At 39.5% G+C, this 26,881-nt stretch overlaps 1 protein-coding gene across 2 annotated transcripts in view; it reads right to left on the bottom strand.

Annotated features, from left to right (window-relative positions):
• Positions 1–3,262: 3,262 nt before the first annotated feature.
• The window catches only part of parga (poly (ADP-ribose) glycohydrolase a), a 33,319-nt gene continuing 9,700 nt past the window's right edge, over positions 3,263–26,881 (bottom strand). The window contains exons 8-18 of one of the 2 annotated variants that reach the window (XM_036126394.1): positions 24,839–24,931; positions 20,671–20,825; positions 16,457–16,536; positions 16,298–16,358; positions 16,087–16,162; positions 11,084–11,231; positions 8,610–8,688; positions 8,359–8,467; positions 8,072–8,177; positions 6,212–6,340; positions 3,263–4,451 (exon numbers count right to left, since the gene is read on the bottom strand). In XM_036126394.1, coding sequence (XP_035982287.1) covers positions 4,279–4,451; positions 6,212–6,340; positions 8,072–8,177; positions 8,359–8,467; positions 8,610–8,688; positions 11,084–11,231; positions 16,087–16,162; positions 16,298–16,358; positions 16,457–16,536; positions 20,671–20,825; positions 24,839–24,931 — 1,209 coding nt within the window. In that variant the 3' untranslated portion in view covers positions 3,263–4,278. The remainder of the gene's footprint in view (positions 4,452–6,211; positions 6,341–8,071; positions 8,178–8,358; positions 8,468–8,609; positions 8,689–11,083; positions 11,232–16,086; positions 16,163–16,297; positions 16,359–16,456; positions 16,537–20,670; positions 20,826–24,838; positions 24,932–26,881) is intronic. The other variant, XM_036126395.1, reaches the window with a different exon arrangement.

Here is a 26,881-nt window from a genome sequence, read left to right as displayed (position 1 = left end):
TTTAAGAGAATATTGCTCTACAAAGTAGCTCAAAACAAATGCTTGCCACACACTTCAGGTTTTTAATTTCATCAAATGTAGAAAAAAAAAAAATATTTTCCCTTCACTTCACCATTAGATGCTTCTCAGTGTTGTGATAGAATCCCCAAAAAAATGCAATAAATTTTGTTGTTCCATGATGACAATATGCAAAAATGTTCATGGGTTATAAACACTTGAATACTGCATTTGTAAAATGATTCGAAAGAGGGAAATTACATATTAAATATGGCAAACAGCCTTAAATAGGAGAAAACCGGACTTTCATTCCGTTCTTTCTGAAAAGTTTCGACGCCTATTTAGGAGTCTTTGTCAATTCTGGTGGTTCTCACTGAGCAACCTGCAGTTGGTGCGCTGCTGTTTTAAAGGACATGGAGGCCCATCCTCCATTTTAAGTCCAATGCAAATCAATCACCCATCTGTCACTGTTCTGGGTGATTAAAGGCTATTGCTTGGTGTAAGTGGAGTACTTGGTCACCTCAATCATGACAAGATGCTGATGTCTCTCTTTGGAATGTGTTGGAGGACGGAGCTGTAAACACTGGGGAGTTGGAAATGCAATCCTCCCTCTCTGTTTAGTGATGGCTTTTCTCTTTTGACCAAAATGGCTTCTTTCACCCCCTTTCAAACCATCTGTTCTCTTTGTCCAAAATCTGGACATCATTGTCATCAAACGTGTGTCCTCTGTTCTTGAGGTGCAAGTGGCCTGCTGAATATTACACCCGAGTTCCTGGCCCTCCTGTGTTGTGCCGTGTGTTTCTGTAGCTGTTGTTTAGTTTCTCCGATGTAGGAGTCTAAGCAGTCCTCGCTGCATTGGACCGCATACACAACGCCGCTCAGCTGTGGTTTGGGTGTTCTGTCTCAGGGATGAACCAGTTTTTGTCTGAGCGTGTTATTATTAGGTTTGAAATTTTAGGTTTCAAACATCACTCCACATCACATAACATGGCTGTTACATCCCTCAGCAAAGACTAATGTCACAATTTTCCAAGCAGACTAACACAGATGCATTGTGGTACTTAACACAACTGAGACAAGCGTTTACTGAGGGACAGTAATATAAGTGAGACCCTGAAAAGGGACCCAACCAATAACTACAAAAAAGAAAATAACTGACTTGCTACAAAAACTGGAAAAAGAGAAAGCGATCAATCGTTTCCGCTACTATCAGCGGTACTCAGGCGAAGCCATTCACTGCTTGTATGGACTTCTAAAAATACACAAAGAAGAGGTGTCTCTCAGGCCCATAGTTAGCAACATTAACTCGGTCACATACAACACTGCAAAACAAAATGCAACAATTTTGGCTCCGCTGGTTGGAAACACTCCACACCACATGCAAACTCCGCAGACTTAATTTCCAATGTCCGACACCTGAGACTGGTACCAGGGGAAACCATTGTTTCCTTTGCTGTCACCTCTCTTTTCACCTGCATTCTGACATCAGAGGCAGTGAACACTGTCAGGACTCAGGACTGGAACATGATGCATCACAAAAAGACAGAACCAATTTAACACCAAACCAGATTTGTGACTTGTTGGATCTTTGTCTCTCAGCCACATATTTCAAGTACAGAGACAACTTTCACCGACAGAAACATGGGCGTGCCATGGGCTCCCCAGTGTCACCCACTGTGGCCAATTTGTACATGGAGGAGGTGGAGAGCAGGGCACTTGGTGCTCACAAGGGAACACCACCAACTCACTGGTTTATAAACATGAATGAGGGTCAAAATCATGACCAAAGAAGTTGGGGCATTCACCAATCACATCAACTCAGTGGACAGCAACATATGGTTTACCAGAGAGGATGCCAAGAACAACATGTTTGCCTTTTCTGGACAGTGTGGTACACATTGAGGAAGATGGGAGTCTCAAAACTGAGGTTTACTGGAAGCCCAAACACACGGACCAATATGTGCATTTTGATTCACATCACCCGCTGGAGCACAAACTCTCTGAACTCTGAGTTACCAGGCGGACAATGTTTCCTCTGCCACGGAGGAGAAACACAAGAACGCGAGCACATCAGGAAATCTGCAAGCTTGTGGTTACCCAAAATGGGCCTTTGTCAAATCAGCCATCAAAGCTGGCAGAAAAAAAAAAACAGCACAGCTTCGAACACAGAGGAGAGACCTGAGAGACGCAAGCACTTTGTCATTACATGTGTCAGGAGTTTCTGAGAGACTCAGGAGAATTTTCTCCAAACACAACATACCAGTAAATTTCAAACCCAATAACTCTCAGACAAAAACCGGTTCATCCCTGAGACAGAACACCCAAACCACAGCTGAGCGGCGTTGCATATGTGGTCCAACGCAGCGAGGACTGCTCAGACTCCTACACTGGGGATGTACAGGGAGAGGGGCGCGATTAGAAGTGGCCTCTGCAGTGTGGTGGTGTGCTTGGTGCACCTCAGCTTGTTTTCATGTTTCTCTCACAGGGATTGTGTGTGTGTGTGTGTGTGTGTGTGTGTGTGTGTGTGTGTGTGTGTGTGTGTGTGTGTGTGTGTGTGTGTGTGTGTGTGTGTGTGTGTGTGTGTGTGTGTCTGCACGGAGGGGTGTCTGTGAAGGTGACACAGGATCCGTGTGTCTGATTATAGTGGGAAGATTGACTTTGGAACTTTAGAAAAAAAGCTTTGTCTATTTTTTGCAATAAGCCCTGTAATGATTTATTGGCCTGTAATAATACAGACATTTTTTCTTAATAATAACTGAAATACTATGTAGATTTAGCAGGTTTCTTCCTCACGTTTGATCCGTTGTGAGAGGACAGCCTCACATACCTTTCTACTAATACTGATTTCTTTCCGCTCATTTTGAGGCATCTGCATTTCCACCAACGTTTCAGCTGTTCAACGCCGGGTTTTTCGATTGAAGCAGGTTGAAATGAAGCTCCCGGGACGACGTTGTCATCTTCCAAAATGTTTAGTATTGCAGTTGTTGCCAATGTAATTTGCACTCTACTTGTCCGACCATCCGGGAAACCAGGCAAATGTCACGTCATTTGAAGAATGTCCTATTGACAAAGACTCCTGGATAGGTGTCAAAACGTTTCAGAAAGAACTGAGCGAAAGTCCGATTTAAGCCTGTTTGCTGTTGCGATGACCCGGATAACTGAGAATTTGCACAGGCATATTAAATATAGTTTACGAATACATTTTTAAAATGCGAATCCTTTGGTCTAGTTAGCAACCTGTATAGCGTAATAAACAACAACTAAATTTTTTGGGATGTTTTAATTAAGAAATTATGATAAAAATATAATTACAAACTAAAATACAACACAGTACATTTACATCCCCAATTTTAGTGTAAGCCAATCATCCAGTCAAACAAATTTTAAGAAATTACGGTAAATAATAAAATACCATACTCACACCAAACCAAACATTCAGTAAAAACTTTGATAAAAATACTGATTTTCATGCGTTTCCTTATCTCTTCACCATCTATAATTAAATACAGTGATAATACTGCGCTGAGCACTGATTATATTTGATAACTATAAAGTGTTACTTGTGAGTAACAAAGGTCTACAATGATAGTGACCATGAATTTCCTGTATGTTCCATCTGAGATGATTCTAGCAGTAGTAATTATTGTTGACGCTTTGAAATATGCCTTAAAGACAATATGTAGAGCCTAACCATCACAGAGTATACAAAAGAGCAGCAAACATCTGGAGAATATGGGATAAATAAATGTTTACCATGCATAGACTACAGTACAGCATCTCATTCTCTCCGCATTCAAGAAAACAGGAGACAAATTGTCCGAAAAGAAGTAGCAAAAATAATGAAGCACGAGAAAAGGCAGGGAAATAACCATGGTTTTGATTATCAACAGTGAAGCTTTACCACAGTCATGCATATGATGGATATTTGGCCACATTTGTAATAGGTGTTGAAGAAAGAAAGAAAAAAAAAATGGATCGCACTTCAGAAAAAAAGGCCTCAAAGAGCAACAAGGATTCACTATTGCTATAAGTTTCATAAACCTTTCACCAGATGTGGTGTCGCAAATACGAGGCTCCGATAATACCACCAGCGAAAAGGCAAAACCCTGCTTTGGTAGTTTGTGTCAGGACCACAAACCTAAAGGGAGTCTGTGTGTCTGTGTGTGTGTGTGCGGGGAACAGGTGAGTTTGAGCACAGGACTTCTGAATACTTGACACTTGTGAAGTTGTATTTTGTATTACAGACACAGAAAGTGGAACAGAGTTGCAGTCCTTGGCCTATTATTGAGGTTCTGGAGTCACACGTGACGTGCTGGAGTCCTGCTCGGGGTTGGACGCTGCCGGGGCAGAGACTTTCTCAAAGATGAAACTGTAGAGACTGACGTGAGGGCGCGCTGTGCGGCAGTTCTTGCACTCTTCGTCGAAGTAGTGGTTGAGGAGGCTGTACAGATGCCCTGGGAAATGGAAGAAGTGCAGTCAAAGAAGACATATGAGCATTTCAGAGACAAAAAGCACAAACAGGTTGAGAGGCAAAGAACAAGAGAGACTGGAACTAGCAGGGGGGAAAAAAAGAAAAAAGTGTTGGGATCATTTATAAATCACATACACACACAGGCGCATGGCATGAGCTTTTTTTTTTTTTTTTTTCTTCACGGTAGCTCCACTTTAGGAAATGGATGGCTGGAGGGGAATTTCTCTGAAAGGCTTCAATAAATGTCAGCAAAAAAAAAAAAAAATGAAAAGGGGGGAGTAGAGAGCTGATGCTGTGGTTAGTTCAGGCAGTAATCCACTCTGCAGCTCAGCCTAAATGGATGGGCTGAGACGATAGCCGTGGTCTACAAGACGAAATAAGTTGTAGTCCCGTTGTGTGCGTATAAACAACGGTTGTGTATTGATGCCAACAAGGATAAACTCTCCTAGTCGGCTGGTAAGCGCGGCTGTCGTGTGGTGATCTGCACCAGTTGTTTGGGATATGTGTCTAAAGAAAGAAATGTGAATTCCTTTAACATTTGGTCCCTCTGTGTATCTCATTGAGCAATTAATCCAAGTCAATAAAATAAGAGGAAACACTTGCATATGGTGACAACGGTGAAGTTGTGTGAAAAAGGCAATTTTTAGAAGCAAAAGAGAAGGGCAATAAACAGGGTTCGTACACATTTTCCAATTCATAATGCCACTTTTACAGTTCACATTTTCTAATATTTTGTGAACGTTTGAGAAGAGTTTTATCCCAGTGGGTTTTAAAAGCATTAGGTTTAAAAATTCCTGAAGCAACACCATGCTGAGTTCTCATCTAGCTGTTTGGTAAGGGCTTTATTGTTTTTGATATATTTTGGCCATTTATATCAGTTCTGTTTTAAAACACTTAGATTTGGCAAATCCGGACTGGATAATCCTGCACTTTTTAAAAAGTGAAATAAAATTAATAAATAAATAATACTTACTAAAAACAGTTTTAGGGCTTTGTTTCACACCTAAACCAGACTGATTGATTTTTTAAAACACAGGTCCATTCTCAGAGCTGAGGTCTAAATGGCAAAACTAGAGGATAATTAACTTTAAAGGGTGTTTTACATGTGGGTTCTCTCACTCAGTATGTCTAAAACTAAAATACATTTATATTCTTGTTTTTCCAAACTACATTTTTATCACTGAGCAACAGGACTGAGAAAAAAATGTTTGAAATAGATTTTATAACAGTTTGCAAAACCAAACCAATTAATAAGTGACTTAAGATATATAATTTTAAAGATAAAGTGTGCTATTAAATATAAATCAACATAAGAAGCACCTGTTTAGAAATGGTGCTTTATTTTGCCCTCTTTGATAATAGAACATGGAATAATGTCACAAAACCTACAGTATTTGCCATACTGAGATTTATTTTTTCATAGCTATGCAGATCTGGAAATCAGTAAAAGCTTCATGTTTCCAGACGGTGAGGAACCCTTAATATGACTCTAGATTACTACCGGGAACAACAAATTTTCTGGAAACCAAATATCGAAGAGGAACAAAAACTGCAACAAAATGATAAAATAATAAAAAAAATAAATAAGAAATACAAAACTGACCCTTTGAAATTAATTTTAAATATTCTGAAGTGATAAAACACATAAAGCACTATGCAGCCAACACTAACAGCCTAACTAGCTGTATTACTCATACCAGCTAACCAAGTTACATTATTAAGTTGCATTTCTGTGCTTCTTACCAACTGTAACTCGTCTCTCAGTGAGGAAGGTGTGCATTTCATGAACGTCTCTCATAAGCTGAGCATCTCCAAATGTGAAGTACGCGACATCTCTCCCAGCCTGGGCAGCTGCCATCAGCTGAATCAGGGCTGAAAAAAACAAAGCAGCAGCATGCTTAAAGGGAAACCTTAACCAGCAACATCAAACTGCCGCAGCATTTATAATTTCAGGATGAAACATTTGACCGCTGGAAATTGCATCAGCCGGACTAGTTGGTCAAAGACCAGGGAAGGCATGGCGTGGAGCAGCGGAGAAAATGAGTGACAGGAGCAATTTGTAAGGCAACAGTAAATAATGCTGTGCTAGTAGAATAGCCTCATCAGCAGCACTCAATCTTCAGGCCTTTGTAAATTAGGTCTTGAGGCTTTTAAATATTTAAAACAACTGTTATAGTTTTCTGATTTATTACCTCACAGGGCCAACAATTCATCTGCAAAAAGGGTTGTAATCTCTACAACACAACAATGGCTTTATGTGTCAAACAAGCTATTATTAATGTTTCATTTTACATATAGCCATTATGCTCGAAATTAACCAGCTCTGGTTATCCCGGGGTTTAGATGAAGGAACCCAAGATGCTAATGTGCGTTTCTGGTGTCCAGAGGTTTAATTATTTATGATATGGATCAAATCCTTAGGGAATAATCGGTGGATCTATTGAGAGCATGCTATAGATGAAAACCAGCATCTTCAGCTATAAATATAAAGACTGATAAAAACAGCTGTAAAAATGTTCGTTTAACAATATCAAAGTAGAGTATTTTCGACAAACCGGGCCATGACCGGAACTTGAAACTCCCCAGGCTCAGATCGGCGATCCTACAGTCAGAACCTAAAATTCAGTCTGTTTCTCCTGTCAGTGAATGCACCACAATAAGGTCTGCTAGGTCGCACTGACAACAGCACTCTTCAGACAGCAAGTTGTAACTGAGGGAGGAAGACCTCCTCGGTTATGTTCAGCTTAAGCAAAGTGTTTAAAAATGAAGCCAGAGGAGGCATGAGCGCTGCTGAAGTTGAAGCTGCATTTTTAGCAGTCGTGCCGGCTGTCAACTGAAGCTTCTGCTTTAAAACGGGCCGAGACTCCAGCAGATAAATGGAAGACTGAACTTTATAACAGAGAAGGTACTCTGTCCCTTTTGAAGACTTCAGTGTTGTCTCCAATTGACCACAGAGACCGTTTACAGTTCATAATGCCATTTCTGTTAAGTGCTGGTAAAAGTGATGAAAGATGATTGAAAATGTCATCCCCTGTAACCATTTTGTCTCTGGTGTGAAACGGCAAAATAAAGAGTATGACTGCGGAGCTGTGTGAAGCCAACTGCTTTCTAAGACACACACAGGGTCTGACGTCGCCTCCAAAAATGTATAACACAAATCTGTGAATCTGGTTTGCTCTGAAACATCAGTGTCGTACTGTTAGCTTAGCAAGTAGCACCGTTACGCTCACGGTCTAATTTAGGCGTAATTTTAAACCCCCTTTCATCCTCCCAGGTATGTTCCACGTTGTTCAGTCGGGTTGTGGATGCAGCTGTGTAATTTAATAAATTGGCTTTCCAGATTAAATGTCAGTTTTTAGTCTTGGATTGTGTGAAATTAATTTCTAAATAAATGCATATAGTCTGGGCTGACATATATGTTTTTTTCCCTCTTTATGACGCATTTTTTGACTGATGCCACTTCTATTCCGGAGCGCCTTAAAGTCCAGAAAAAACAATATAACTTTTTTTTTTTTAACCAGCCTATTCTAAGATCTTAAAATCTTTTGTCTCAAGGGAAAAACAGTAATTTAGCACAGATGTCAGCAGCTCGACTAACCGCACCTTTCAGCCGTGTGTCTCCACCGAAGGCTCCACAGCCCCAGTTGCCGGTGGCTACAGCAGGGAGGTGCTTCACGTTGATGTTACTTCGATAAAATCCACAATACGCCTGAAAAAACAACACAGATCAGAAGGAGGTGAACCTCCTTACATGATAATTGCTTAAAATAACAAAATGAACCCAGAAAAAATAAAGTAAAAGGCTTAAGATGAACAACGTGTAACCTGTTCAGAGAACAGTGCAAAATATGCTTTAATATTTGAGGAAAAGCAGGAACCTTTCTCCTCACCTTGTTCAGTTCTCTGGTTATCTTCTCAGGAAGAAACTGTTCCAGGAAGTGTCTGTATTTGACAGCATCAATGGCCACAATCTCTGTACACCTTCTCTGCCAGTCATCCCTGGAAACGCAGCAATGCAGAAGACACGGTTACCATTATCTGCCTTCCTTCTAATACATTCAACGTGATTATATAAACGCTGCCCTTGAATCGTTACAGAACTAATCTAAAATCATGTGCTTTAAACAAAGGCAGAAGTTACCTGGGCGTCTCGTCTTTAAAGCTCTCCTGCCACTTGTAACTCTCAGCATAACCAGAATATTTACTGTACTGTTCGGTTCCTGCAGGAAGACAAAGCCAAGAAATTAAAAAAAATCTGGTATTCGGTGCTCAGCAGTCGGCGCACACAGCGGGTCTAAATCTGTTCCAGCGCCTTATTTCCTAAATCAGATTTAGTGCTTTCTATGCTCCCCGTGTGAGTACACAGTATCAGCTTCTATTGGATTGTCATAAATAAACCCCCATTGATTTAATAAGTAATCTCCTTTGGAGGTTTAAAATTAAAAGCGGTTAGCCATAGCCAGAGATACTCCAGAATAAGTAAACCGTGGCCATGCTGCATACATCAAATGTTTTACACATATGTCAGCAAAATGTTACCTTTATTTCCTTTTAACATCGGGGTAGAATTAGCAAAGCTACGGCATTACACTGTACGTCAGCTCATATGCAGCACAGTATACTTTTTTTTTATCTTTTCTTCTCAAACAAAGCAGCCAGAATTATTTAACACGTGGGTTTTAGGGAGCATACCTTTTCACTGGTTTTATTGATTTGCATTGTTTTCTTCTGGCTCTTCCCGGAATGTAACCAGCCCATGCGCCAAGGCACGGGAATTATATTTAAAAAAAATAATGCCTTTAACTTTATGAAGAGAAATTTACTGGTCACGACAAAGCAAATTCAAAGAGCAGGCTACCCGTATCGCTTCGTCCATCAAAAAGGAACTGACCTCCTCCTCCTTCACCTTAATCGAGTTTATTTTGTCGAATGCCAGTGACGGCATCCTGCCACACGAGCCTCCATCACATGATTACATCAGGGAATCTCTACCTTCCCGTCTACAAACTCGCTCCCCGTTAACATTTGTTTCTTATCTTTCGAGTTGTGTCAAGCTAAACTTCTAAATGCTCTTGAGGACCTCTGTTAAGCTGCTCCGGGGACAGACATAAAGACTCTAAAATTAGAGACAAGAGTTTAAAAAGGAAACGCCACATACGTGCTTAGAATAATCTTGAGGTTTTTAATGAATTTATGGCGTAATGGGTCCATTCCATTAGTGGTTGCAATGACCTGAGTTGGGCAATAAATTCCTTTCTGTCTAAATGTAATAATCCTAAGTGCAGTAGTGGAGGAAGGGGAGGAGGGGCAATAATGGGAGGGGAAGAGGCGGACAGCGACTTACCAATGAAGGTCACTAAGGAGAGATGCAAGTTTGACACAAGACAACATGGCGCCGCAAAGTGGTTTTTGTTTTAGAGGTACGGCCAAGGTGGCGCAGGGGCTTTAACGTCGACACCCAGTCGATAAACAACAAGGGAAACGAACCAGGAGAAACTTTTTGTTCTCTGTAGTTGCGTCTTCACTTACAGTTTTACAGAAAAACAGAACCAGAGGTAAGATGATCAAACAGGACAACGATGCTTCCGGTGGCACTGACAGGATTTGTGTAGTAAAAAAAAAAATATCTTCTTAGTTAATAAATACCACTGACACCAAAATAAATGAGATATCCTCTTGAGCGAACTGACTGTTTTATTAATTAGGCAGAAGCAAAATAGTTTGACAGGTCGCCAAGAGAATTACGTCTCCATCCTAAAATAAGAGCCGAAGCGATCCAGCTCCACTGATTATTTATTTATTTATTCTTATGTACAGCACATCGGAAACTTTTTTTGTTGTTAAATGTGCTATATAAATTAAGGCGATTGGATTGGATTATGGGTGTTGTGTTAGATTTCAAATTAGCAATACTGACAACAACATTTGAGACAAATTACTAATTATTAATATATAATATATAGAAAAGCAATACTTTCTCTTTGAAAAAGAAAAAAAAAACTTGAGTATTTTGCAGACTGATATAATTTACGAGACAAAAATGTGGCTGTGGAAACAAGTCAGTTTATGTAACATGACTTCAACTCTAGTTTTTGACATAAAACATCTGGTTTCCACCTTAGCCACAAATAATTAGTAAAGCCATTTAACTTACCCAATTTTCCAAAAAATAGTTCAGAAAATAAAACTGAATCAATAATGATAATTATTCTTATCCAGAGTAGTCACACCAGTGTGCATCAGTTTGTTCTCTGGGGCTGTTTTCCTCTAACTTATAATAACATAATTGCAAAGTGTAAATGAAAGTCGCTTGAGAGGAGAAACTTTTTGGATCCCACATATAGAAAGTTTTGGTGCACCAAATATTCAGGTACAAGTATAGTTATCAGTGGCAACACAATATTTCTTGTCTGTGTTGATGGAAAACCCCAACTTCTCTCGTTCATATCTGCATACGTAATGAAAACATTGTTAAATAAATTCAAAGCAAATGAGACGCATTATATTTTAGTCTTGAGGTTGCTCCAAATGCCAAGTAATTCATGTGAGACCAATTCAAGTATGAATCCTTATAATTATAAAGGTTTCTTGGAAAGAGCTAGAGAAACTACACACCTGTGACAATGAGGCATTCATTGTGCTCCAGGGCTTCGGTAAAGAGGCGAGAAACAATGAGTTCAGGGTTGATGAGAAAGCGGATTTCCTCCTGGACCAGTCCATGTCCTGTGACGCCACCTCCAACAAACCTGTTTGCAAAGTCAACCTAGAGGGGACAAAATAAAAGAAAAATACACAGGTGAAGCGCAATGCTTGGAAAAAGGAAAGCATGCCCTTTTTTAGTGGGGTTTAACATTAGGACATAATACAGACTCAACATTGTCATTTATTTAACAAGAACAAAGCCAAAACAGAAAAGCTGTGGGCAGAAAACATGGTACACCTTTGATTGTATTTAAATGAAAAGTAGGAGCTCGGTGCTACTAATCATCAGCAGGTTTGACCACCCCTATGAAAGCAGGAGTTTGGAGCACCAAACAGTGTTTGAAACATCCAACAAATGGAGCAGTATCCAGATTAATTATCTGATCTTTTCACAAGAGGAACTACTGCTCGCCGTCTTCGTTCAGAGGCACGGGATCTTCTAGCTGTTCCACGCGCCACAAGGGGGACCGGGCCTTTCAGGAAGACCAAGAGGGGGACCGGGCCTTTCAGGAAGACCTGTTTTTTTAATCTCTAAACTGCACATAGTAACAGTATTTAATCATATTTTCAAAATTATTGCTATTGATGCTTTCTTGTAACCCACAGCTGATTTACTAAATTAGTAAAAACAATAACTTAGAAGACAATACAGTCAGTTTTTGGAGTGGTCAAACATAATTCATTTAGATTTATTGTTCTATCACTGTCACTATGAATCCAAATTATTCGACTGTTTTCACGGCAATAAACAAACAATGTAATGAAAGCCCATTCTATGTTACACCACTAAAAAAAACACTGCAGTAATTTCTTTTTATTAGAAATAGTGTCTGTAAATGTTATTTTAAAAATACATGCCGTGTTTTTCAGCAATATTCAGTGACTCCACTTCAAACATAAGAGCACCAGAAAGCTCCTAAATTGATAATGCCAGGGCCCGAAACCATACTGATTATAAGTAAATTTGCAAGTTGTTCACCGGGAAACAGCCTCATTTGCATTGAGGCAATAAACAATGGATGTTACCGCATTCAATAATGGGTCTCAAAATGTTTTTTCTGTAAATCAATTAAAAACATGTCCCTATTATGAACTGAAACCAAGTTTGCCTGCGAGCTCACCCCAGTTAAGTGCAAGTTACACAGCTGCATTCACCATATATTCGTATGAAATTATACAACTAAAGAAATATAGCCCTTTGACCTGCTTATGTAATATTGATGACAGGAACTGCTATTGTCACTCTCATTACTTGAACAAACAACAATTATTTTCTCATTACCCGTCAACCACAGTGGAGGTTTAATTCAAACAAATGTCTGAGGATTACTTCTTCCTGCTTGGGGAAAATCTAATTAGAAAATCATAACAAAAACAATGCACATGAAATCTTACAATAAATACCGATGAAATGCATAATTTACAGCAGAGCAGTTGTGGAAAATCCGGATAACAGGCAAACAGTGAGGAGACCAAGTATTCAATTTTAGCTGAAAAGGACTAAATGAACCCCAGTGGCCATTTTAAATAAGTGTGTATATATATAATATATATATATATATATATATATATATATATATATATATATATATATATATATATATATATATATATATATATATATATATATATATATATATACATATATATATACATATATATACATATATATACATATATATAAAATTAAAATAAAAAAAATGATTTAACCGTCCTTTATCCATTTATCATTTCAAGACAAAGAAGCAAATTAGCACAGTCAATTAGCATTCAATTCAACAAATTAAACTGAAACTGATATATCACACATGGGATATATATACAAGATATACAAGTGTTTATTTCTATTAATGTTGATGTCTCACAAAAAAAAATTGCTTCTCAGAAAGTTTGCATATTAAGTATGACAGAAAAAAAATTTTAACCACCAATTATGATACTATGGCCTACACAACCGTAGGAAAGTATGCTGACATGACAGTTATCCAGCAGTAAGTTATTGACGCCCTGAACAAGGAGAGGGAAGCTACAATAAGGCTTAGCTAAAGAAGCTGGCTGTTCACAGAGTGTTGTAAGTACAGTCATGGAAAAATGAGTGGAAGGGGAAAAAATGTGGGAGAAAATGTTGCATAGGCAATAGGTATAAGAAACCTCAGAGAGATTCTGTGGAGTGTTGTCAAGAGGAAGATGAGAGACACCAGACCCAATAATGCAGAAGACCTGAACGGAGCATTTAAAGCAATCTGGGCATCCATAACACCTCAGCAGTGCCAAAGGCTGACTGCCTCCATGCCACGCCGCATTGTTGCAGTAATTCGACTGCATACTGTGGAGTACACGGCTTTACCTCATTTGTTGAATTGCATTACTGAATATTTTCATGATATTATACTAATATTCAGAAAGAGCTGAAGTGATTGAAGTACACTCCTAACATAAACTTAAAAACTCTTTCCAATGATGAGGTTGGCAAATTATAACATACTGTACCTTTATATGTAAAGCGCTTAAAAACAGCTGAAACCAAGTGTTGTACATAACTACAAACTAAAACACATCCATTAAAAGACAAAAATAAAAAGACAATGCAAAAAAAAAAAAAAAAAAAAAAAACCCTTAAAAGAAACAATAAAACCAATTTAGGACAAAAACTAAGTCTTGCTAGTGGTAAAAGCCGAAGAATAATAGTACGTTTTAAAGGTAGGCAGTGAAGGAGCCTCTTTAATGTGCAGGGGCAGATTATGCCATAGGCCCTTTAGTTAAGCCCTGTAGTAGCTTCCCTACCCTTGTGAAAGATTATGTAATCTTAAGATGTTTCTTATTCATAAACAGCTCTTCCTTTGATCATATAGCTATAGACTGTTTATTTAATTGTCATGAAAATACCTGCATACACCTAAGATCAACAAGTGTAAGAAAATATATTTTTTAGGATGTTCGTATCTCCCAAAAAATGCTCTATCTGTAATCATTCTTAAAACTCATGAGAAATATTTTGGTGTGATACTATACCGCCACATTCTGAAATCCCCATCCTCGTTTGTGTGGTTTAGAGAAAAGAACAGTCCATTCAATCACAGAGATACTGATACATCCCGTCAGGGGTGAGGGTCCTGCTCAGTGGCCCGCAGCTACGTCAATCTGTGTGACAGTAAGTGTGTTTGTATGCACATGTTTTCCAACCACTCAACCAACTCCTCACCTTTTTCTGTGGTTCAGCCCCTGACCCCCTCCGCCCCCCTTCAATCTCACCCCCTGACAGGATGACAGTCTGCTCTGCCCTAGCCGAGATCAACACACAGCCAGTGTCCGGCCTGCTGAGGTAGCCGTCAATTCTCTCGCAGGACTTTTGGCCCTCTGGGTCATCGCAGTGAAATGCCTCACCCTCGTCATTTATATTTTCTTCATGTGCCATCCCGCCCTCATCCTCCCGCGCAGGGGTCCTCTCCTCCACCCTTGCCACTCTGAGCTGCTCATGTGTATACAAATGCTGTCAACTCCAGTAAAATAATAAATAAATGCAACAGCAGCGAAGGAAAACAGAGGAAGATAAGATGGACCTAATCCAGCGGACCCAGATCCTTTTTACCACTTTATGTTTTGTTATAGAGCAAGAAGGCTGCTGGTCACTGGCAGGTTTGTAACATTGAACAATGTCAGCAAGTGAAGAAAAGGATAAGCTTAAAACCCCATTAATGGTTCTAAAGGTAGAAAATGGGTTAAAACAGTATACATATCCACACTTCCAGTCATTGCCATAATGTTGTATCAAGGGTTGGTGTATCAACAGACACCGTCATCCATCCATAACATTGGCTCCATTAAAAAATACCCTTAATAACTCTTACAGCGTTCCAAAAATGAACTACAAAATGTACTGTCTTCTCTCTGGAAATAGTCGTGATTTCCGTGAGGTTGGCTGTGCTTATATGTCATGTGACCCAAAGGATTGTGGGATACACCGGTAAGGGACATTGTGAGGTTCCTAGGCTAAACTAGCTGTGGGAGGAAGCATACAGACTCTATTTCCTACCTCCTTCCTCACTAACTGCACTATTTGGACAACACTTATTATGGCGACCGCTAACGCACTTCCGCTTTGGCTAAAGAGTCCTTACCCAATAAGAGTATTCGGATGAATCTATTGACTTATGTTGTTACAAGAAATACTATGGCCACAGGTGTTTAAAACAGTTTAACCCAGATTTGCCATTATTCTGCCAAAGTTAGATTGTGATTATTTTCAATCAATCAAGAAGTTTGTTTTATGCACCTGAAAGGTTAAAACATTGTGCATAGGCTATCGGTCTTAAAAAACAACTATCCATTTATATTTATATATAGAAAAAAATTAAATGTCAATTTTTAACGTTTAAAGAGGTAGGTCATAAAAATCCCAGAGTGTGATCCGTGGATGCTGAGGTGTGTGGTGCAGAGAGGTCTGCAAACTTCATCTGGTCTTCAGATTAGTTAAACACTGGTGTGTAGAGAACCTGGTGGAATGGGCACTTTCCTGACTGCATTGTGTTAAGTGTGCCATTTGGTGCAGGGGGGGGGGGTTGTTGTGTGGGGCTGTTTCTCAGGAGTTGAGTTAAGCCTCCTAGTTCAAGCGAAAGGAGCTCAATACATCAGCATAATAAGGCATTTTCAAAATTGTTATGCTCTCAAATCTGTAATAACAGTATGGAAATTATTGTTGTATGTTTTTCCATTGTAAACTGTAACATGTAAGGGATTTCTGCTGATCCCATTGGCATTTTTAAACATCTGGTAAGATAATAGGATTAGATCATCCCTGTGGGAAGTTAGCTGTAGACTTTAGAAAGTCTGCAGACTTTAGAAAGTCTGCTGTATAAACATCACGAGTAAATACGTGTTAAAACGACAACCAAATAAAACCGTACAAGAATCCTTACCTGGAGCATCCCATATCCATCATCCTCAATTTTGCCTCTACAAGTGATATGTAGGCGTGTCAGCTGAGTCTGAGAACTTAACAAAAACAAGGTTGTAGACATCCTGAGTTAATGACTGCTATTTGTGCATTTTGACAAAAAATACTATATTATTCTAATTTCCTAGTTTTAAACCACAGATTTGATGCATAATGTGACAACTGTTGATTACCTTTCCCAGTCTGGTGGACTAGTAAGTGTTTGTCTTGTGAACGTAACAAGACCCTTGGGTTCTTGAAAAGAAAAAAAACAAAGAAGAAAACAGTTTATTGACTCAATAAGGGCAAAAGAATTTAGGTGAAAAACCTAAAAATGTATTTACAGGTCTTACTTGCTCTAGTAACTCTTCTGAAATAACACAGCAGAGTTTTCAACTTCTCAATTTTTCTTGGAGAGGAACTTTCAAACAACCTGAAACGAAAAAATTAAACGACCAAATTAGTTAAAGAGCTTTCATATGCTTTCTACAAACTGGTATGGAGATGCCAACTTAGTATTTTCTAAAAAAATTAAAATTACAAAGGAGTGTATACAATTCTTATGTTCTGGGAGAAAAGATGCCATCTGTGAGTCACGATGGCGCTACAATAGCACCAGAGCTCGATGAAAATTCCTATCCAGATATTCCCTGTTCGGATATTCCTATCTGGACACAGTCCAGCCCTCAATCAAATTAACAATAGTTTAGCAAGACTAAGAATTTTTGCTCAGAAACCATCTCAAGTCAGTCTGAGATGTGCAAAGTGTGTGGAGACAACCCAAAAAACCTTGACACTAATTGCAGCAACACGATTGAGTCAGTATTGAGTATTGACTCAGGGAGCCGTATGGATGTGCATGCCAGAGTTCTCAAACTTTTTTGGGGAGGGTTTTTGGTCTATGACATGAAATCCCCAAAATATACTCTGAGGTTTATGGTTGTAGCACGACTAAATGTGAAAAAGTTCAAGCCGTTTGAATACTCTTGCAAATTTTTGTAGGCATCATCTATAAACCAACCGGGCCACGGCATCATGGATAAGGTTGAGCTTTCCTTACTACAATGTTTTTACCTGGGGCGGTTTCAGCTCTTAGGACGCTACAACCCAGGTGGATGAAAAAGCAAAGAGTGCTGGACAGAAAGCTTAAATCACCACACACTGGGACCATCTACACTGAAAGCACCCCAAGCTCATGGCTAATTCAACTAAGCATTCGTCTTTCTCTCTTTCTGTCTTTTGGCCAGTTTGATTAAAATTTAGAAAAGAGGGATCCATGAAATTATAAACTTAATGTAATAAAAGCCCTTCAGAGATAAAAAACATTTATTTAATACAAAGCCAGTATAAATATCCTGAATTTCCCCATTGTGGGACAATAAAGGTATTTCTATTCTAACCTATCCTTTTCTGCTAAATTTCAGTTTTCGACTTTGTGAATAAAGCAATGATTCGTGACCCTTTACGCTGATAACAGTCAGTCTTGCACTGAGGAAAACAAGCATTTAAGACAGAGTTGATGAGATATGGGTTGATAATGATAGTTTAGCTAAAAAAAAATTTAATAAAAAATAAATTGGTGTTACTCTACATGTGTATGCTTTAGATAAAAAGGCTGCATCTTTTATGTCTGACTACATAATAATTAAGTATTAACATTTATAAATATGCAAACTTTTATTTAATGACAAGTACTTTTCGTCTTAATTAAGTATCTTTTGTGTTATAAAAAACATCCTTATTTTTCCTCAAACAATAAGGAATGAATGGAGTTTTGCCTGTAAAACATGGTTGCTGTCACAGCCTTCTCAAACAGCAGAAAACACAAGTTAAAGAAGTCTCCTGCCTTCTGCGCTGCCCCTAGAATGCATCCATCACTTAGCAAAGGACAAACCTTGACAGTTCTGCCAAAACAGCAATCAGCAGATTGCTCGCTGCTCTGCTTGTCCAAGACAGAGAGCTACTGTAGCCAATAAGCAGAGTGACGGACACTCCCTCAATTACCAGGAGAAAGGGAGGGCCGGTAACGATCCAGGGCCCATTTTAGACTGCAGTGGTTGTCTTATTTCATCTACTCAGAAAGACCACAGCCAACCCCCGCCCGCTCTTGCTCTTTCCCAAGTTTTGCTGCTGGCAGAAGTGCTGATAAGAGCCCAAGTGGTTCTAAAAAAAAAAAAAAAACCCAGCTACGCAACTGAATCAATGTTTATATTATTACAGCATTCTTGCAGATATCAGACGGAAAGTTAAAGTTGGTCCAAAGTGCAGATAAAAGAACAAAACCCAAAAGTGGGTAGTTGAACCACACACATTAAGGATAAGGTCTTGGTATTCATAAATAAAATAAAAAAAACACCCTAAAGACAACAGTTTAGGATCATTCAGATTAAATAATCTTAAAATAATTTAAACACCATTTAACTCTATAACTAAGACTTTTCCAAAACAACAAATCCAGTTTGCCAGGTAACAATTGTCCGATTTTACACCAATCCTTACCATCACTAACAAGAAGGAGGAGTCCCAAGAAACCAGTCTGAGGGTCAAGGTGATATCTGGACATGGTATTGGTTAAAATGAGGCCTTTTTCTGGCCGAAATCGATGTGAGGCTGGTAACAAAATGTCATCATCGTTCTAACAGTCTGGTGTAATAAAATGCATCACCTGTTAAGGCAGACCTGGGTTACATCTATGGGAGATAGTAGAGATAAAATCCGGACAGCTGGACTGTTGCTGAACTTGGTTGACTTGAACTTGACCCTATGTTTCAACAACCCTGGAGACCCTCCTAATGATATCAAGGGTGATTAATGTTTCCTGTTTTTCACAGTATAACAGATGTATAAGCATTCTTTCCAGGAATATAGGAAACATCTGGTATGATACATGACTGAAACACCCCCACATAGACTCGCGTATACATGTAAACCTTTAAAAAGGTGATGATGAAGTTGTGCTGGTCGGGATTCTGCTGAATGAAGATGTGACTAAGTCTTGGAATAAATCCCCCTGATGGCTTTTTAAGAAGAAGCAGCTGTGTCTCGTCTCGTAATTTTTTAAGTTCAATCCTCTCCAACACAACAAAAGTTAGGTGTGAATTTGTGCGTTAACAAACACACGAGAATCCATCTTGTCCCGCTCACGCAGGACCCGATTACTGGAATCGGGTCCTGCGGTTCGATGAGATCAAGATACATTTATTTGGTGGCGACCAGGTGAGGTGTACAAAGACAAATGCGTCTTGCCTACAGGCAGGCATGATGGTGGGAGTGTCATGGTTTGGAGTTGCATGGGTGCTGCCGGCTCTGGGAGCTACGCTTGAGGAAACCACGAATGCCACCAAGGACTATGACACACCGAGGCAGAGCATGATCCCCTCCCTTTGGAATCTGGACTACGGGACTGAATTCAAACAAGATAACGACCGCTGCCTTGCTAAAGAGACTAAGGGTAAAGGTGCTGGACTCATCAAGCGTGTCTCCAGATCTAAAATGCTTTGGCATATCTGCGGGGCATTCTTAAATGAAATGAAAGCTTCCAGCTCTGCTCTGCATGGAGGAGAGGAAGGAGACTCCAGTGGCCACCTCTGAAGCTCTAGGGAACGTCTTGGTTAAGAGACTTAAGGTAGTGCTGGATAATAATGGTGGTCACACAAAATACTGACACTTTAGGTACAATTTGTACATTTTCACTTACTCACTTTTGTTACCAGCATTGAGAGATTAGTGGCTGTATATTGTATTATATTGAGACAACAGCATATTTAAACTGTTATACAAGCTGCGCACTGACTATGTTACATTGTATCAATGTGTCATGCCTTCAGTGTTGTCCAATAAATAAAAAAAATCTAAAATATTTACAAGGACCTCAGTATTTTTGTATTCAGCAAACCATTTACTGTTGAGGTGATGGTAAAAGAAAAACTCAATTTAAAAAAAAAACAAAAAAAAAAAAACACCTACTGCAGTCTTCATCCCACATAAAGGACAAAATAGAAACAGGGGGCAAAATAAATCTCAGCCCACAGCTTAAACTCCCTCCCAGTGATCGATGAAGTTTTGGTAAACACACAGCAAAACTAAATATTTGACCAAAAATAAAAGCGAAAATCCTCTTTATAGCCTCTGTCAGTAAACTAAGTTACAAGTTAACATTCAAACTGAGAATGTAATATACCTGCAAACCAATAACAGAATTCGTGGAGTTTAACAAAAATGAAAAAATCCAATTGATTCCTATACGGCTGGTTTCCAAGGCAGTAGCTCCCCCTTATGGAAATAATGTTTTTGTGAATAAAAGGAATAAAATGGAATCATCCTTTTAGACAACATTTAGCAAATAGTTTAAATGCTTTAAAACCTATTAAAAAAGGACCCTGTTGATATGAAACAGGCGTCATAAATGGAGCACTCCTCTCTCCTGTCTAAAGCAAAGGTTTACAAAAAAAAATCAAAACGTACTGAATTTAGGGTAAATTTGGTGAGACCCAGAACAGGTTACAATATAATAAGAAACAGTGGTTGCTGCTATCCGAGAATCATGTCTCCATCAATGTTTGTTTACCTGTAGAAGTTGATCTCAGGATAGTTGCAGTACTCCGACCTGCGGGAGTTGCGTCGAGGGAATGTGCAGAAGAAGGCGTTGGCCAGAAGACAGGCTATTTGCTCCTGAGACAGAGTCAGGGAGTGGTGCATACCTGACTTGAGTAGAGGAATTGGCTAAAGAGAGAAAGAACACAAACACACAACTTATAAACATAATAAGACTAGAGGCATGGTGTCAATGCAAGGAGACAAAGGTTTTTGAAGGCGACATATTAGACAAAGGTAAATACTGACAATACAAACAGGGTTTTGTGGGTGTAGCAGTGTAGGTTGGAGGGCTGATGAGAGCAGAAAATTAGTTTAGCAATCTAGCGAGCAGGAGATAAGGAAGGCTCCATTAGTTAAATGGGTGGGAGTAATTAAGGTTCCGGTTTTGTTGCTCTCCCTCAGGTTCGTTCAGTCAGACGCATGGGGCCCATCAATCTTTACTGATTAGGGCTAAAGAGCCTCCCAAGGCTGCCAAGTAGGCAGATCGATACAAGCTCTAATCACACACAAATAAACATTAACTTTGCCTAATACTACATAGACAATCTTTATACTTTACAGGTACCAATACATTTTTAGTAACAGTGGTCAACAGCTGCTTGCTTGGAAAGCCACAGGAGGGTTTTATTTTTTCCACTTCTACTTTCTGAGTGGGAGTTGAATTTAGTAAATTAAATTAGCTGAAGACTCTGTAATAGAAAATGCAATTACAAAAATACCAATCTTGTAATAATTCCTGTATTGCTATAATGGATGGCAGAGACTGAAAACAAAGACAAATGAGGATGACATTTGGACGGACCTCTAAGACGGACCAGCTGTATGTACTGGGAGTTAAAGAGAGGTCTGTGGGCTCTAATGGGCAGCGTATAAAGCCACGTTTCCCTGAATGCATTTCTCAGTGAAGGGAATTCCTGATGCGTTGTGTTAACTAAAGTAATGAAGGAATGATGAATGATCAACACAGGCTACGTTTACACTGCAGGGAAATGTGACCCAAATCCGATATTTTGCCCACGTGCGACCCATATCCGTCTTTTTCACAGTAGTGTGAACAGCCCACTTCTGATCTTTTCACCCCCAAAAATATCTGATTTGTGCCACTTCCATATCTAGTACTAATTTGGGTAAATATCAGATTTTTTTTCAAAGCGTCCGCCGTCTGAATGGTCATGTCGCATTTTATCCGTCTTTCACATCCCTCTCCTGTCTCTCACTACACATCCACACACAGCAGTAGCAGCTAGCGCTCCATGAAAGACCATCGCTAACAGCTGTGCTGCTTTCTTCTTACCTTATTCCATCTCGCTATGATGTGGTCTTAATATTGTCGGCTCCCATTGCTCAACAGCTTTCTAGTAATAGCAAGGAGAGATGCCGGCTGGTCTCCGCATTTAAAAAACATTTTTTGTCTGTGTTTTTTTTTTTTAACAAACTCTATTCAACATTCTAGAAACAATTACATTCACCATTACTTCTGCAAACAGTGCGCTGCTGTGTGACGTCTCCTTCTCTTATCTGTACATGCGGGTCGCTTTGCGGTCTTGAACCGTTAAGACAGCACTATGATGGCGCTCACATTTAATAATAATATTAACACCCACCTCAAAAAAATATTAAAAAATCTGATTTAAGTAAAAAAAATAATAATGGAATTGAGCATCAAGACCTGTAGTTTGAACACAGCCAAAGAGTAGAAGTAAAACGCCTGAAATTACTTTTTACTTCTAAAAAGTGTTTTATGCAGATACCAGGGATTTATCATGTTGCAATTTTAAGTGATAAACTAAGCCTCTTTACCATCTACTATCAAACACACCCTTTGCACAAATTTCTCGTGACAAGTGTTAATTTGAAACACTAACTTTCAAAAAACATATATACAAAGTATACAGAGTATAAACATGTATACAAAGTATACATATGTAAAGGAAGAAAGTTGTGCAGCTATCAGGGAGGAGTTGAGACAGGGTCTGGGTGGCCGGGTAGAGCTTCCAGATGACTGGACAACGGCAGCTAATGCTATAAGGGGGACAGGTAGAAGGGTACTTGGTACGTCTTCTGGAAGAAAAATTGATAAGGAGACTTGGGGGTGGAACAAGGAAGTACAGGAGTGTGTTTAGAAAAAGAGATCAGCTACAAAACAAAAGTGGGACACTGAGGACTGAAGAACTGCCAGGAGTAAAGAGAAATGATGCGTAAAGTAAAGGTAGAGGTAGCTACGGCCAAACCAAGGGTATATAGACGCTTGTATGATAGGTTGGACAGTTAGGACTGAAAGAAGGAATTATATAGGTTGGCGAGGCAGAGAGAGAGAAAGATAGGAAGGATGTTCAGCAGGTTAGGGTGATTAAGGATTGAGGTAAACATGTACTGAGAGGTGAAACTAGTGTGATAGGAAGATGGAAGGAGTGCTTTTAAGAGTTGAGGAATTAAGAAAATTAGGGAGAACAAAAGGCAGAAGAAGTGTCAGGAAGTAACAAAGATTATAAAGGATGAAGTAAGGAAGGTTTTGAAATAGATGAAGAGTGGAAAAGCAGTGGGTCTGATGATTTACCTGTGGAGGTGTGGAAGTGTCTAGGAAAGACGGCAATAGAGTTTTTGACTAGGCTGTTCAATGAGATCATAGAGAGCGAGAAAAGGCTAAAGAAATGGAGGAGACTTTTGGTACCACTATTCAAGAAAAATGGAGATATGCAGAGCTCTGGCAACTACAGAAGAATAAAGCTGATGAGTCAAACAATTAAATTATGGGAAAGAGTAGTGGAAGCTAGACTGATGTCAGAGGTGAGCATCTGTGAGCTGCAGTACGATGTCATGTCAAGAAAAAGTCCTACAGATGGAGTATTTGCTTTGAGGATGTTGATGGAGAAGGACAGAGAAGGCCGGAGGGAATGCATTGTGTTTTTGTAAATCTGGAGAAAGCACATGACCGGGTGCAGAGTGAGGAGCTGTGGTGTTGTATTAGGAAGTCTTGACTAGCAGAGACGCATGTTAGAGTGGTGCAGGACATGTATGAGAGCCGTGAGACAGTGATGACGTGTGCTGTAGGTCTGACAGAGGAGTTCAAGTGAAAATGTTACTGCATCAAGGATTGGCTATGAGCCCCTTCTTGTTTGCTGTGGTGATGGACAGGTTGAAAGATGCTGTCAGAGAGGACCTTCCATTGACTATGACGTATGCAGATGACATTGGGATCTGGGGGTGAGGGCAGGGAACAGGTGGAGGGAAATCTAGAGAGATGGAGGTTTCCCCTAGAAAGGAGAGGAATACATGTGTGTAAATGGGAGGGACCCAAGTGGAGCCCTGAGGTTACAGGGATCAGAGATAAAAACGGTTGAGGTACTTAAGGTCAAAGGTCCAGAATGATGCCGTTGACAAGTGTGAAAAAGAGGTGAAGAAATGTGTCCAAGCAGCTCGGAATGGGTGGAGAAAAGTGTCAGATGTGTTGTGTGATAACAAAAAAAGTATCAGAGAGAATGAAAGGAAAGGTTTACAACATGGTGGTGAGACCAGCAAGGTAGTCAGTAGTCCTGAGGAAGACACAGGAGGTAGAGCTGCAGGTAGCAGAGAAGATGTTGAGGTTTGGGAGTGAAGAGGATGGATAAGACCAGGAATGAGTTAGTCAAAGGGACAGCTCTTGTCAGATGTTTTGGAGATAAAGCCAGAGAGGCCAGACAATAGAAGGATACTGAGGCTGGAACTGCCAGGCTGGAGGCCCGGAGGAAGAACAAAGAGGAGATTAGTGGATGAAGTTAAAGAAGGACATGATGGTAGCTGGTGTGATACAGGAAGAAGCAGAAGACAGGTTTAGATGGAGACAAAGGACTCGCTGTGGTGACTACCAAAAGAGGAAGTAGACACAACGCTTGTAAATGTTTATTCAATATCAGCTTTATTTTACCTGTACTAATACACACAATCCTACTTAAATAGGATTTCATCCAAGAAAAAAAAAAAAAATACTTCACTTTAAAAACACATAAATGCAACACTAAAGACACTCTGAGTGTGCTGGAAATGCATTACTGACAAAACAAAGCATAATGCATGTATGTTAAGGATTTTTATTTGTTTATTGTATTAAAAAGGAAGCCGCCCCTTCTGATAACCACTGGGATTAAGAGAGAAAAACTTACCGTTGTGCAGAGGCGGGGAGCACTAAGTGCCAAGTCGACCATAGCAGGTAGTACGGAATCAAACAGCTGTTGCACCTCACAATGCTCAAGATACTGGAGAGAAGCCAAAACACACAGGAGGGGTCATTTTTATTAATCTGATAGTCAGAAATCACAGCGTGCTTACTGGTTTCAACAAAAATGGTTAGAAGTAACAAAAAATGTACGAGGAGGAGAAAAGTTATTTCAGTAAAAGTTTTATAATGACAGGGAAAAGTAGGGACCCAGTACCAAGAGCCACATTTTAACAAAAGGTTTTCTTAAACAGAATTTAAATGTCTTTGAAGGCAAGAGAAGGTTAATGTGATAAGTATGGAGGACCAATTCTGCAATAAAAATAAACAAAAGTAAGACATTTCTATAAATGTTGCATACATTAATACTGATGTTTGTCTTATGCCAGTGTTAAGATACTTATTCATTTAATTAGCCTTTTTATTTCACTCAATTTTCAACCAAGTTATTTTATTTCTTTTCACCAACTGTTCTCCCAAATATTAATTTCTGTATTTCACATCTTCTTTTTATTTTTTTATCTCCTGACACTATCTGGTACTATATCAAAACATATAATTATGTTTAAAAAATGATTTATTGTAAATGTGTTTTAGAACTTAAACATTTATGTTCAGGCGCCAATGTTTTCCTTTTGCACTTTTACCTCCACTATATTTCCACAGGGACATTTATTTGCACTTTTTTTTTTTTTGCATTTCATTTCCTGGTCTCTGTTGGACTTAAGAAATAATAAAAGCAACCACGCCGTTCCGGTCCAAGTGGCCTTCCATAAAGTTAATGTTACACATCTTAGATATCACAGAGTCCCAACGTTTAAAGGGGGAAGAGAAGATGCTGCTGAGCCACTCGCTGCACGGATCGCGTTTAAGAGGAAACCGTCATCAATCTGAAAATGAGCCCGCCGTGACCGAGGCATCCATACTTCAGCGGCAGCTTACCTCAGCATCCACGGGCAATTCCCTCTCAAATAAACATCCAGGTTTTCCATCATACACCCAGATTTACAACACAATCATTTATGAGTGTATTGGCTTCGAATGTCACTGTCATCAATCACTCGCCTTATTCTATCAAGGTAAGCAGGGGAGCCTGCGCTGATTAAATGGACCTTCTGGAGCAAATGCAAATGACCAATTGTGGAGAGAGTGGCAGGCTGGTTGATTTTCAAGAGGAAGTCTTCTGCGGTTGACTTAGCTAGAAGCATTTATATGGCTGTAGAGCAGGTCTGACTAAATGCTGTCAGAAGTAATGAGCTGGCAGACATCATAAAGTGCTCCTGTGGGACTAATAGATGGTAGGTGGTGATGCAGCAGGATGACGTAAGAAAGGACTGCATTTAAACAGCTAAAGCAGCAAGGTGGCCACATGGCTGTGCAAAGCAAACAACATCATTTCTATACTTAAATGTTTTTAAAAAATATCTCCAACAAGTCATAGTAATTGTAGGTTAATGGTTAATTGTCCATTTATCTTCTAGTTAAAAAGGTAAATGTAATTTCTTGGGGGTAAAAACCGACACAAGTATTGTTTTATATGTTTTTGCTTAATGTATCCCACCAAACCCTTTTAATAATGGATCCAAACCCAAGCTGCAGCACAGTAAACACAAACTGTCGGGTTTTTGTTTTACTGTCGAAGGTTCACGAATAAGAGCTGCATCAGTTATACTTATTCTTGGACTGTTCTCCAGCTCCGTTCTCACAAACATTCATCAGATAGTGACACGGTGACAGTTTCATTCAGCTGAGAGCGAAACATACGACGATTTACAGACAAGCTCTAATTTGGATGACCCTATTTTCCCCCCGCCTCCTATGGCTGTTAAAACATTGAGAGGCGTGTCAATCATTGGCTCGGGGGCAATACACCTCCATGCAATTACCCCAGGCAACAAAAACGTCGCTCAGAATCAAATTAGACAATTCGGGGTAAGGAGAGGAACCACAGCTTCATTTCAAACTCACAATAAACTGCTTTAGAGAAATC

This window comes from Fundulus heteroclitus, chromosome 22 (assembly GCF_011125445.2).
Source record: "Fundulus heteroclitus isolate FHET01 chromosome 22, MU-UCD_Fhet_4.1, whole genome shotgun sequence".
NCBI lineage: Eukaryota > Metazoa > Chordata > Actinopteri > Cyprinodontiformes > Fundulidae > Fundulus > Fundulus heteroclitus.
This window is presented reverse-complemented; position numbering and strand designations above follow the sequence as displayed.